Genomic DNA, 13,418 nt, shown 5'->3' on the forward strand with positions numbered 1-13,418 from the left:
CAGGGACTTGCTGGACTGACTACAGCTCTGGTGGCAGAATGGACAGTGGCTGTGGCTGAGCTGGCAGCAGCGAAGGACACAGTGGGTGCAGGAGGAAAGCAAGCAAACTGAGCCACACAGCAGAGAGACTGAGCTCCTTGATCTCTCTCCTGATGAGGACTGCTCCTTCAACAGCACCTGAGAAAGGTCAGCCACCAGGGGAGGATCTGCTAGCCAGAAACCCATGTGCAATGGGGCTTTTGCAAAACAATTTAGATTAATTTTGACCCCACCCCTCAGGCTGGAGGCCTCTCCCTTTAAATTTGACAGCTGCAGCCCTAGTTGACCTACTTATTGTTCTCAGGTGTTATTGCTCTAGCTTTTCTCCAGCCTCTGAGATCCCAGTAGGTGCCATTTTACTTTTTTCTTTCTCCTTTTCTAGTGTATTGTCAGGAGTAAGTTTGCAGGAATCCATAAATTGTTCTGATTTTTAGGTCGCTCTGCTGCTGAACAATTGCGGGGGGGTGTTTATGATGTATATGTGTTGCTGTAGGTTATGGTTGTGGAAACTCAGCTGTCCTTTTTTGGGAGGTTGTATGTTTTAGAGCACAGGGTGCCTCTGTGCTGTGTCTCCCTAGCAGCCCAGGGGCTGCACACACAGCCTAACCCTGGGCCACCTGCCTGGTGTTGCCCTTCGCATGTATAATTGCTGGCTCAAGGAGCAGTAGCACTGTGTTTGCACAGCACTAGGGGCAGTGGTTGCCCGAGGAGGGCAGCAGAATGTAGAACAGCAAAGCATTGCTTGTTCCAGTGGCAGCTTTATCCTCAGACACTGGAACTGGGACAGCTCTCCTCAGGGACCAGAGGCCACTTTTTCTAGGGCTGTCTGCATTCATCCCTATTTATAGCAGCTATCTCTGCAGCCAAAGCTTCCTTTAAAATGTAGGATCTGAAGCTGCCCAGCAGGCACGAGGGCTGAGCCATGTCAATGATCAAGCAGGGCCCCTGGGAGAGGGAGGGACAGACACAGTGACACTCAGTGTGCCCCCACGGACTTTTGATGTAGTGGGTGTGACAGACACTGCTGTACTCACCAGGGACAAGGCTGCTGGGAGGGATCAGGGCAGGAAGAGTGGTACTGCCTTTCTCTTTCAAGGGGGAAAGATAACTCTCAGATCAGCAATTTGATCGCTCTCCTCCATCCCCTGGACCTGATTACAACATCTCAGATGCAACAGTAGGTCCTGTCTCACTGTAGGTGCTCCTGCTACCTCCCTATGCCCTGCATGTTTTGTTACAGGTTAATGATGATTAATTAACAGGTTAATAATGATGTAAGGCCAGGTACAGCTACCATAGGTGTGGTGAAGCCACAGAGCTCTCCTTCTCTCTCTCCTGTCCAATGTTTCTTAAAGAAGGAAATAAGTATGCACTAATTGGCACCTTGAAAGCTGGCTCCTGGCACCAAAAGCTTCCTCAGGCACCAGTCCAGGGGCTCTGAGCAACAGCAAGAGCTGAAACTGAAGTTTACTGATGTTTCTCAGGCCTGCTAAAAACATGTGCCCTCTCAGGAGGGAAAAGCCCTGGGAGAGGAAAAGTTGTGTTTGTTTAGCAGAGAACTGCACATCATCATGGAGTGGACCTGTCAGGGAAGCGACAGACAGTATCAGCAGTCTGAAAGGGCTGGGGTGTGCCCAGTTGCAGAGAAGTGTGTTGTGTTTTTATTCCCTGTGAGGCTGTAAGTGCATGCATATCCTTATGGAAGGAGGGCTTGGCTCTCCTGCCTCAGTCAGGGCTGTGCAGGTTGGCAGAGCTCTGCATGTTCCTGGACTAGAGGCAGGGATGGGGCACACAGCACTTCTTCACCCTCCCCTCCCTGTCCCACCATGGAAAGGCAAGGCAGTGGCAGTTTTATCTCAAAGTAGAACAAAGGGTTCTTTTATTCTTTCAGGAGATGCAACATCTGGATTTGCCATGAGCATGTCTGTGCTGTGTCAGCTTGGCCAGGACACATCTATACAGGGAAAACTGAAAGTGGGAGACTTCTGTCACCAGGCTGAGTCTCACTTCTAGGAAAGAAACCCTGTTACCAGCCAAACAGTATGATACTGTGGTCCCTTGCACAGCAGGTGTTGCTGAGCAGACAGGCTCGATGGAACAATCTAAAAATAAAACATACTTGCAGATATTTTTCACATTAACTTTTTTTTTCCTTATTTTTTTCTGGGAAGGAGTTTTGGCTCAATGTGTATCTATTCCCAGGCTTCTCATCTCCTTTCACACCTCTCCCCTCCACCTGACTGCTATACTGGAGAATTACAGCGCATCGAGGATGTTGTCAATTTTGGTGACCAGATCCTGACGCTTGTTGGAATGCATCTTTTCATTCTCAATGTAGGTGTCCTTCTTGAGCTTGCCAGCTACAAGCCGCTCAGCTTCCACCGAAGACTTCAAAACAAGCTCCTTGACTTGGCCATCCAGCTTCTGAATCTCACTTACCTTACAGGAATAAGAAACAAAAGGGATATTAGAGAAAACAAAAAAAATACCCCACAAAAATCCTCAACGTCCCTACAGTGAAGCTGGAATAGATGACTGAGGTATAGCAAAAGATGAAGTCAGTGCTAAATAGAAATGTCTCCAATCCCTGCATGTTGCCTCCTGAGCTGCTGCCTCTTCCTGCCAACACATTATGAGGAACATCTCATGAATGGATAATTAAGCAGAGCAGATGTAAAAGGGCTCTAAGGACCCAGGAGCCATACTGGCAGGAGACAGATGCAATGACTGTTAAAGAGAGCTTAATGATGGGTTTTAAAGGCTTTAAGCTATATCACAACTATGACAGCTGGAAGATGTGCCCCTGCAGTTAATGTCAATGGTGTGCAAGCAACAGCTCTATAATGACAGAGCTACCCCTTCAGGTAATAACAGATTAAGAAAAGTGTCTGTTGGTTGAATGGACCTTAGTGATTAAAACATCCCCTGCTTGGGGTTAGGTGGCTGTTCCAGGTAAGTTCTGAAATACAGCAGATGCAGTGAGGTGTGCTCTCTGTATTGCAGCTTTCAACACAGCACAGCAAAATACCCCCTGAGGAGCATCATGTTATGAAAGATCTATCAGCATCAAATTTATACCTGGAAGAAAATATGAGATTAGGGAGATGATAATAGCTTGGCCTGTGTCAGTAGTAGAGTCAGAACTGATGTTGGTAGTTTCCATTTTTGCCAGCTGTCCCAGTAATGAGCAAAGTGAGCATCAAGATTGTGTTACAAAACTACTACCCATGCAGCAGGTTTTAGGGGCTGCTTAAGAAACAGCACAAGCAGCTGTTTAACAACATGGCTGCATAACCAAGATTACTGCAAGTGGAAAAAGAAGGAAAAAAAAGTATCTTTCCCTCTGGCAGGGATCAAGACAGTTTTTGCAGGGGAGAGGGAAAGATACAAGCTGCAGAAACTAAACACCATATTAAAAGTCAACTCAAATATCTGACTGAGCCAAAAGCAGGAGAGCTTTGGAAAATTAACATTTCTTACTTTATCACATAAGTCAGAGCCTTCTGTCTTCAGTTTAGACTGCAGACCAGCTATTTCATTTGTCAGGGCCTTATGTTCTGTCTCCAAAGACTTCTTGCCACTGTTTAAGGTGGAGATGTCCCGTGACTGTTTGTATTTATTCACTGCTTCATCGAAATGACGGTACAGCCCAAGTCTCTTGTTTACCAGAGTAAGCACTTGCTCTGTGATGCAGGCAACTTTCATCCGAGCTTCAGCAGCTGGATCCTGGAAGATGACAGAAGATCAAAGCAGTCCTATCTTTGATCTGCATTAAGCCTTGCCTGATATGTACCACAAGACTGTTACAGAAATGGCACTCTTTGCAATTAGGTCAACTGACAGCAACTAGGAAACGGTACAAGTACTGACTAGGGCAAGCACCCTTCAGAAATTCAGCACAGCCCAACAAGGAGCTTGAAAAATAGCAAGCAAAAGCACTGCAGAAAGGTTTGTAGATGTTCTTGTTTATCAGAGACAAATTGTTACATATATATTTTTTTATCCAGGAGGCAAAACTCAGATTAGCCACAGTACACCAAACCCTGTGGGAGTTTAACAACAGGGATCCACTTAAATGTCAAGTGGGAACAGCTGGTGAGAATTCTGGCATGAAAAATCACTGGCCGTAGCCTGAGTAAGCAATTAACATTTGCAAAGAGCTCTTCATACAGTACCTTAGTGATGGAGAAGTCCAGCCTCACGTAGATGATCACAGTGAAGAACAAGATGTAGAAAGCTCCAACCACCAGCAGAGGTTCCTGCAGCATCAGTATTTTATTGAAGGAGTAATGGACCTACGAGAGAAGTTTGAAACACTGAGCAGTGACCCATGTTACCAAAGGACAGAACACCTTAGGCAGCAGAACAAGCTGTAGTTAAGGAGGTGTTCATTTCTGAAACCAAACATGAATGTTTTGGCCATCATGACAAATACAGAGGAGGCCCAACTGGTCAGGTAAACCTCACAGGGTGGATATGCTCACCACTATGTCTTGGATGTGCTGCTCCACCAGGTTGCTCTTGTGTGCCACAATAACTGGGCGTCCAAAAGTGTCCAGGTATGTGTAGTGAAGCTCATCTGAAGCACGATTGATTTCATAGGGGCTGTCCACATGGATATTCCTGTGGATAAAGCCAGACAGTCCTGTCTGAGTCTACGCTAGGACTTGGCTGGCCAACTGTGGCCTCCAGCATAAGGCCAATTATGCAATTTAAACAACACTCTAAAAGGAAGCAAAGCTGTGTACCAAGGTCTCTACAAGTACAGTCAGTGTTGTTTCACTGCCTTTAGTCCAACAGAACAGCCACAATAACTGCTACCAACACAGCATCTTCTACAGCAATAAACCAGGAGTAACAGCACTTACTTGGCACCTTCTGGAAGTACAATCTTGACAGTCAGAGAATCTGTAACTTGCTCATCAAACACATGGTCCACAAATCTCATTTTCAAGGCATACTGATCGCCTAGGAGAGTGAAGACCACGGAGTATTTAGGTTTCAAAGAACAAGGAGCAAGCCTGAAGCTCAGCTTCTATTAGAAGCAAAACCAGAATTCAAACAGATGCGTCATACAGCAGGGGGCACTAGCGCACTCAAAGATGTTTTAAACATGTCTACAAAAACCTGTAGGAAGCACAGGAAAGAGGAATGGATTTGCATATTCTAGAAATAGCTCCTAGCAACAATTGCTAAGGTACAGCATAGCATGGCTTTGAATTCATTACTGAACAGCAACCACCTTTAAATGCAGAGGAAAAGATTTCTTATTCCCTTTGCCCAAACAACCCACCGAGATTGTAGAGGTATTCGTAGCTTGGCAGGTTATAGCCAATGATGTAATGGGTTTTCCAACCCCCAAAAAGTGGGAAGCGGGGACGGATCTCCATCTCAACAGAGTCATCCAGGACCAGCAGGTGGCTGGTGGAAATGTTTCCAATTTCATCTCTGTAATAGACGTCCTGAGCAGCAGCTGGGAGAATGGTCTGTGTGAAGAGAAGCAACAGTCAGTTCCTTGACTAAGAATTAGTTCCAGTGGAACTGACAAAGCCACCAACAGCAGTTAGGTATCAGAAAACAGTGCTCCCACATGAGACAACAAAATGCCATTCAGCACTAAGAGGTAAAATTGTGGTATTCTGAGTGATCAGTCACTGAAGTGACTGCCAGTAGTCAATTTACCTGACCTATAAGCGAATGTGAGTAAGTGGAATGTGGAAAATCAGGGCATTCTCCAACCTAGTTTCAAATATTCCAGACAGCGGAGGATTTCATCTCACCTACCAGAACAGCAATTCTCTTTTCACTCCAGCTCACTGCCCCGAGCTCTCACTGAGCTTGCTGGTTTATGCACAGCAAAATGAGATTTCTCTTTGGCAGCATCACCTTGCAGAACTACATCAATCAATTCTGGAGGCCTCAAGCAGTGAGTGGGGAAGGTTTTGGTTCAGATGAAGACATAAAATACTTTCTCATATCTGGCTAACAGAGCCACAGCTTTAACTTTTGTTAAGTGTTTTATGAGCAAGGAATGGATGGCTGAGTTTCCAATTATTGTTCAACGTGCTATGATAGAAAAGGCAACTCTGAAAACAGGAGGATAGGGAAAGGATGAAAGGCCTTTGTATAGTGGAAACAGGAAACCAGAACTGTTAATGCATTTGATTAAGGGGTTTAAGACAGTTCTTGAGGCTGGAGGGTTAAGAGTGCAGAGAGATGCTACATGCCTGGCATACGCAGTTTCTTTGGCCACCAGGTGTAATAAGGCATATAGCCTTCAATTTCTATTTCCAAAAACCACTTTTGGCTTTTTGGAATGATCCTTCTCTAAAAACATATCAGAGCTTTAATAATCCCGTATTACTCACAACTGGATATTAATTTATTGATGTACTTGAATCTAGGGATATGAGGAAGAAGCCACAGTATGAACAGGTGATGCAAAATGCCAACCTTGAAAGACTTGACAGAAGAGATTCCGCTGTCTGGTTGTCTCTGGTAGTCGTATCTGGAGAAGGGCCCTTTCAGCACTGCTCCTGTGTGCTTTAAATCAACTGTCTCTTCAACTGCAATGTTTCCCCAGTGGGACACCTCAATAACTCGGGTCATACTGGTGATGGTCAGGAATGGACTGTTGTTTTCATAGTGCACCTTCAGAGTGTCCTAGCAGGGAGAGAAAGCAAGTGACTAACCCAAAGCGAGGAGCAACCTCCCCTCCCAATTATGGGTCTCTATGTCCCCAAGAGAAACTTCCTCAACAAACTCTACAGAGGTGAAGTTGCTTCTGTATGGGAAGACTTGAGCCACCCCAGCCCAATCCACACAGGATACCAGGTACCATGGTCACAATCTCTCTGTGCAGGTATTTACCTGGCTGTATGGAGGGATGTCCTTAAAGGGACCATATTCAATCATGTCTTCTGTGCGGGAAGGGTTTCCCAGTTTGGTATAACTCTCTACATTCCTTGAGGCCAGTTTGACACGAGTTGTTTGGGTCTTGGTGAAGTATGGTGAGTAGAAATAATGATTTCCTTCAAAGACCACAAACTGCTTCTCGCTCTGGGTAATGTGAGTGGGGTAAGGCTGCAGGACGTGTGTGAAAACCATTTCAACAGAGACTCGGACCTTGGCCCCAGGTGCCAAAGGAGATGGCAGCTTCACAGAGAAAAACTTCCCACTGCAAGGAAGAAGAGGTAGTGAGATCTCCCCTGGAAAACAGTCAGATCCAACCCCCCCTGTGCATGGAAACACATGAGATTCTGTATTGGATACATGGTGTGCAACTGGGAACAATGTTTTATTTGCTCCCCAGAGGCCTCATTCAAGAGGGCGAGCTTACTCTGTACTGAGAGGGCAGGACAACAGGAAACATGGGGTGCACTGTGTTTAGGCACAATTATAGCCTCTTTCACAGATATCTGGGTGTCATTTTGGGAATGGAATGGTGATATGCTCCTGTCTCTAGTTCTGCATTTATAATGCATGCTTCAGTGGCATTTTCCTATTCTCCAGATGACAAGAATGATATGAATCAAAAACAGCATGTGCAAATGTGTTTGAGATATCTATAACTTGTCTTCTGAACACGTTCCACCAAATCTTTATTTTCAGCTTTTGCCTACAGGAACTGAAACCAAAGTACTGTTAGGAAATGAGTACAGTTTTGGAATGGGGTACTACAGAATGCATTGAGGTTTCACTATACTGCTTAGTAAGTACCAGATGGATGTGAGCAGCATGTGGACTTCACACCATGCCTCGTGTCCCACAAGCAAAATAATGTGAGGCTTCCAGCTATGAGGAGCCCAGATCCACCTGAGCAATGTAACTGCACGGCTGCCATCCCCTTAACATTCAGCAGCACTGTACTTTTGACATGCTTTTAAAAAGATCCTTTATTTTCTCAGCACGGCTTTGAAATCACATGCTGGCCCTGCATTGCAACCCATGCACAGCATCCCAAGGTTGGCGGGGCAGAGCCCGAGGCACAAGACAGTGTGCTCTGTCCCCACAGCAGGGACTACAGTACCCCACACACTGTTAATTTCCACACCACAGACTAAGAACAGTGCTTGGGGATACAGCCAAAGAGCATGTGTAATTTGTCATCACCACTGCCAATCATCTGAGGCCCCATAAGGTATTACTAGAGCTATAATTCTTCCACCTGATGGAATAGCATGTTACTTAGGGACGTGGTTGAGCTGACATGGTGGTGATGGGCTGATGGTTGGAATGGATGATCTTAGTGTTTTTTTCCACTGTTAACGATTCTGTGATTCTTACAATGCCTTTGTGCATCAGGACCTGGCCTGACTGCTGTATTCCTTAGCCCTGCAGTCAGCACAGAGCACATCTCAGCTACAAGACCAGGGCTCTCCCTGTTCACAGAACAGTGAAGCACTTCAGTCTCAGCCTGAGGACAGCGCTGCAGCCCAGATGTGTAACTCCAGGCACAGTCCTCCGAGGGTCACACTCACCTTTTCCCCTTCACTTTCGTCTCTTTCACTTCCAAGATGTTCTCCTCCTCTTCCTCACCCTTCACCTGTTCCAGAATACAGCGATCAATGCTCTGTTCTTTCACTCAGTTAAAGCAGCCAGGTTAGATACTATACGTAGCTTTTAAGGGGATGCTCCCACTGGCTTTTAAGGGGACGTATAATCTGACAGGGAAGCACCCACCACCCATAACGCTGCCTGGGGTCAGAACCTCATCCCGCTTTGTTCCGCTGCCGACGTGTCCCATCCCGGCGGGGCGCGGCGCTGTGCCGACGTGGCCGTGCCGCCCCGTGCCGTACCGCAGCCCTCCATTCCTGCGGGTCCCCCCTCCGCTTCCCACACTCACCTGCACCCCCAGGTAGGCCAGGCGAGGCTCCAGGCCCGGCTCTAGAGCCAGCAAGAAGGAGGAGGCGGCGGGGCCGGACGGTGCGTTGGCCAGGCTGAGCTCGGCCGACACCTTGGCCAGGTGGGTGCTCAGGTCCACGGTTCGCCGCACCTCGTCCAGCTGCAGGTCGGCGGAGGCGGCCCCCAAAGCCGCCAGGCAGAGGAGCAGGCGGCACAGCAGCCCCGCCATGGCCGACGCGTGCATGGGGAGGGCGCAAGATGGCGGCGCCCGCGCTGGACGGGGAGGGCACAAGATGGCGGCGCCCAGAGGGATAGGAGACGGCGCGATGGCGGCGCCCAGCAGCGCGTGAGGCCCCCGGTGAGGGAGGTGGCTGTGCGAGTGCCTGAATAGAAAGGCGGGGTCTGATACAGGGTCTGCTGAGCGCTGCTGCATCTTGGGGCTCCCCCTGCGTGTCAGTGTGGGTTTGGTGTGTAACCATCCTCTCCAGCTGTCCCTGCCCTTCCTCCAACCCCAGCCTCTGTCATTGAGACTAAATGAACTCCAGACTGCCTTGATTTCCCCTCCCTCCCTCAGGGAGATTTCTCCTGGCAAAGGGAGGCTAAGGAATAATGCACATTCCATCGTGTCTGAAGATAACTGGGTCTCAGTTGTTACATCCAGAGCCAAAGCGTTGGATTCAGCCCAGATCCTGGCTCTGAGCTTGCTGCCAAATGTGACATTTCAAAAGCTGACCCGTCCCAGACCCCAGAGAGCTGTGAGTCAGGCTGTGATCCGCTCACCCCGTGCTCAGATCCATTCCTAACCGTGATAATTGAGTCATACTGAGTCTGTGTAGCATCTGCTCTCAGCTCTACCACATCGTCCCACATTTATCCTTAGGCTGAAAAGCCTTTAGGATTCTTGCTTGCGGGTCTAGTTTTGCTTGCAGGCCCCTCTCACTGCTGTCCTGCATGCGGTGTGGATGTGGTATGACATAGTGCCAGGCTACAGCTACTTGTGCTGAGTTAATGCTCTCAGAAGGCACCAGAGAAACCCTGGCCAGGTTTGCTGGTTCCATCTGCTCAAGCAGGAAGGGAGAGGCTGGGTTTAAATATGACAAGTGCTGCGGGGCCCTGGCCAGATGCTGCACACTAATTGTTCCAGGCTGCAGGGCCAATATCCCTTGTCCATAGCCCGTTCCCTTGTCCCAGCTGGGTAGCTCAGCTCCTCTGCCATCTGCAAAGGATGTGCTGCAGGGAAAGTGTGTCAGCACAAGGAGGGGATGGAGCTGCTGCCAGCCCAACGTCTGCTGGGCCTGAGGGGCAAGAGTGGTCTGCAAGGGGGATGCAGAGAACATTCCTCTCCCTCCCATCAGCCCCACAACACTGAGGTTTTGCAGTCCCAGCCCTGAGGCTGTAGGTAGGATCTGGCTGACTGACAGCTGAGTTGACTTAGCCTTGCTAAGGCCCTTGAAAAACAGCCTGTGGGGAGGGGGAAGAAGGAAAAAAAAAAAAAAAAAAAAAAAGGGAAAATTCCAGTTTTGTTATTTTTACAACCTCATTTTTCAGCCAGTCAGCACAACTCACGCACAGCTTGTGCCAAGGAAAACATGCTGTGATTCCTGGTTTGGGCTCAGGAGTGGTGGGTCTGGAGGGGGTTGTTCAGGGCTTAGTTGCTGCCCTGTGTTCATAAGCCCTGGAAACGTGTCCTGCTTTCACAGAGGCATTGCTGAAGGCTGCTTTATCTGTACAAAGATTAGGAAATGTTTTTGTTTGATTGATCGTGGCTGCCATTAACGCACCTCTAAGTGCTGATAACACACAACCTTCAACCTCTTTGTGTCCGCGTCTCGCCGCCAGGAGGAGCCCAAGCGTCCCTTAATACGAACTGCGTGTATCAGCCCAACTGTGCGGTTCGAGTCTGATCCATCTGATCAGTGGCACTGAGTTTTGCTTTCTGATCCTTTAAGGCCCTGCAAACGTGGGTGCTGGGAGCCACCTCATGTATAGTGCAGTCCCAGAGCCGTGATGCTGTGTTTGGCATCAGCAGGGTGTGCTGAGGCACTGCACCAGGTTCTTGGGGCAGCAACCAAGCTCCCATCTTTGTATGGAACTCCTCAGCTTTTCTCAGAAAGGGAAACACTCCATGTGTATTTACCTTGGAAGCCCATTATTTGTGTGGAGTGTGTTTTCTGTTTGCCAGAAATTCAAGCAGGGACATGGAGCCCAGTTCTGAGCAATGGGATGATTATTGAAGCTGTAACATTCACCCACAGCCATTTCAGCTTTAGGTGATTCTGTTTGGCCGGACGTACCTTCATTTTGGTGGCTCAAGGATTTGCAAACAATGAGGCATAACCCCCTGGGATGGAAATTGCAGCTGCTGGGGCACCAGGCATTGAAAAGCATCGTCCAAGATAAAGCAAAGTAAACCTGACTGCCCACACACCCTTATCCTTCAAGGCTGAGTATCTTTGCCACGCACTTCAAAAACATGCACACAGAATTATACGGTTGCTATTGATACAAAACTTACTTCTCCTTTTAGAAGAGATAAGAGGGGATTGCGAAAATCTGTGATTTGAAAGGACTGAAGCAGATGGACCTGAAGCCAATATGTGCTTGCAGGGAGGTGGCTGGATTGTAGAAAGGCTTTGTGCTGCGGTGTGTGGCTGTGCCCTTCTGAGACAAGGACGCAGAAGAGCCCCAAGGGCCTCTATAGCCCACATCTGGCCCTTCGCATCCAGGATGGACCTGCAGAGACTACATGGAGATGGTTTGGTTCCTACTCGAAAGCTTCCCCTCTCCAAAATGCCTTCAGGACACTTTTTGGGCACTGACTGACTAAGGAAGGAGCTGCCTGCAAGTCACCTGTACCATAAAATATCCCACTCACAGTGCTCACATGGCATCAGGCTCCTGTCGTATGACACATCCTGGGTACAACAACAGCATGACACAGCCACCTTTGCCACAAAACCGCCCAGCTGCGGGGCTCATACAGCCAGTCTGTGCAGGGAAGAGCAGCGGGACACAACCCATTGGTCCTGCAGGCTGTTCCAGGCCTATCTGGCCTGGCCCTGTGGCTGTAAATCCACTCGTGTAATTAGCTGGGAGGTCTCAGGCACACCAGACCTTCACACTCATGGCTTCAGAACCTGGTAAGTCGCAGCTTGCAGAACAAGCTGCTGTAACAAAAGCTTGGTTCCTAAAGAGAGGTCAGTTCTGCAAAGGCCTGTGCTGTTCAGTGCTGGCTATGTGCGTTGCTCTCTATTTAATAGAATTCCTAGGGTTTAAAACAGTATTTACAAACGTCCCTACTTAGAGGGACCTAGATCTGACAAGGTTACTGACTCACTTTGGCCTCAGGGAAGTTACTTCACCCCTGGATCATCTTTTCCATTTGAGTACTGAGACCAATCATGCAAAATTACCCAGCAGACTGCCAATGCAGCTGTAAAAATTAATTACCCACTATTTAGCACCGGGTAAGAAGTGAGAAGCTGCTGCTGCTGTTGTTGGAGAGCCTCTGTACCAGAGAGATCAGCTCAGAGACCCAGAGGGTCTCAAAAGACCATCGCTATTAGTGGGACAGCCTGTTGATGTGAATAGGATGTAGGCACCTTTCTGCTACCGAGCCTGAAGTTGGAACTACAAAAACATGCCTTTGTCCTGTGACACTTGAGTTTTCTGTGGGCTTTGGCTCTCACCAGTCCAGGCTCCAGGTCATTGTGGTGACAAAGCTGTGTGGTGGCTGTTTTACTTTGTCCACTTTACAGAAGCAGACAATTGCTTCTCCCTGCTTGCCATGCCACAGCCAGCATGGGCCCTTAGATCTAAGAGGATGTCCCTGTAAGTCTCAGGCTTTGACAGATGCATTTAGACCCTTTATCAGTGCTTTGTTTTTATGATGTTCAGCCTCCAGCAGCTGCATTTCATCAGTGAGCAGGGATGCCAGTAATCCCCTGCACTGTATGCAGCATCCTCTGCACCTCAGGAGAAGCATGAATTAGATCTGGCATAAGATAACATGATTGCAGCTGCTTCCTGTGGTTGGTATCTGGTGATCTAGTCTTGTCAAGAGCCAGAGTTTTACTTTCATGTGTTGCTGCTGTAAGATTTAGAAATCAGCTAAGGATTGCAAAGGAGAAAGCATCAGTAGATTACCAGAGCAGTATTTGTACTGCAGGCAGGGATTAGAGAAGAGGGCAGGCAAAAGACTACAGCTGTGCTTTTGCCAGTGGAAATGCTTATGTGGTCATGTAAGAGCAGAAGATTTCTAGTGGACAGAATGCCAGAAGCAGCAGGGTGAATCTGGTTTAGCTTGGAGTACAAAAACAAGATATTGTGTGTTTGCTGCAGCTTAGTTCCTTTTTTTTTTCAATTTTATTTTAGCAAGTTCTGACATTACGATGAGTTTTTTTGAGGAAACTGGCCTGGAAAGCAAAAGAGGGCAAGAGAAAAACATTGCAAAGCTCTTGAGAGGACAGCTTCACACAGGGATGACAGGATGGTCAGCTGGAGCTTTATCTTTCCAGACCTAAGAGGCAACAAAG

The 13,418-nt window shown here is 48.0% G+C and overlaps 1 protein-coding gene across 1 annotated transcript; it reads right to left on the reverse strand.

Moving 5' to 3' along the window:
• Positions 1-1,888: 1,888 nt before the first annotated feature.
• RPN1 (ribophorin I) lies at positions 1,889-9,136 on the reverse strand. Its single transcript, XM_015875382.2, has 10 exons — positions 8,885-9,136; positions 8,520-8,584; positions 6,910-7,216; positions 6,493-6,702; positions 5,333-5,525; positions 4,908-5,007; positions 4,524-4,662; positions 4,215-4,334; positions 3,520-3,765; positions 1,889-2,478 (listed from the first exon to the last, which is right to left on the reverse strand). Exons 1-10 carry the CDS (start codon positions 9,125-9,127, stop codon positions 2,296-2,298), a joined length of 1,806 nt encoding a protein of 601 aa, XP_015730868.2. The 5' UTR covers positions 9,128-9,136; the 3' UTR covers positions 1,889-2,295.
• Between the last annotated feature and the right edge of the window lie 4,282 nt (positions 9,137-13,418).

The sequence above is a fragment of the Coturnix japonica genome, chromosome 15, assembly GCF_054131305.1.
Source record: "Coturnix japonica strain WE chromosome 15, WE-NBRP24, whole genome shotgun sequence".
In the NCBI taxonomy this organism is placed as follows: domain Eukaryota; kingdom Metazoa; phylum Chordata; class Aves; order Galliformes; family Phasianidae; genus Coturnix; species Coturnix japonica.

What these genes read in the sequence shown, in the direction of transcription:
- RPN1 (XM_015875382.2), bottom strand. Translation starts at nt 9,127, where the DNA reads ATGCACGCGTCGGCCATGGCGGGGCTGCTGTGCCGCCTGCTCCTCTGC. An exon ending in GTACTTCCAGAAGGTGCCAA is followed by an intron (nt 4,663 to 4,907) that starts GTAAGTGCTGTT and finishes CTTTATCCACAG; the next exon opens with GAATATCCATGTGGACAGCC. An exon ending in TGGACTTCTCCATCACTAAG is followed by an intron (nt 3,766 to 4,214) that starts GTACTGTATGAA and finishes GTCATCTTCCAG; the next exon opens with GATCCAGCTGCTGAAGCTCG.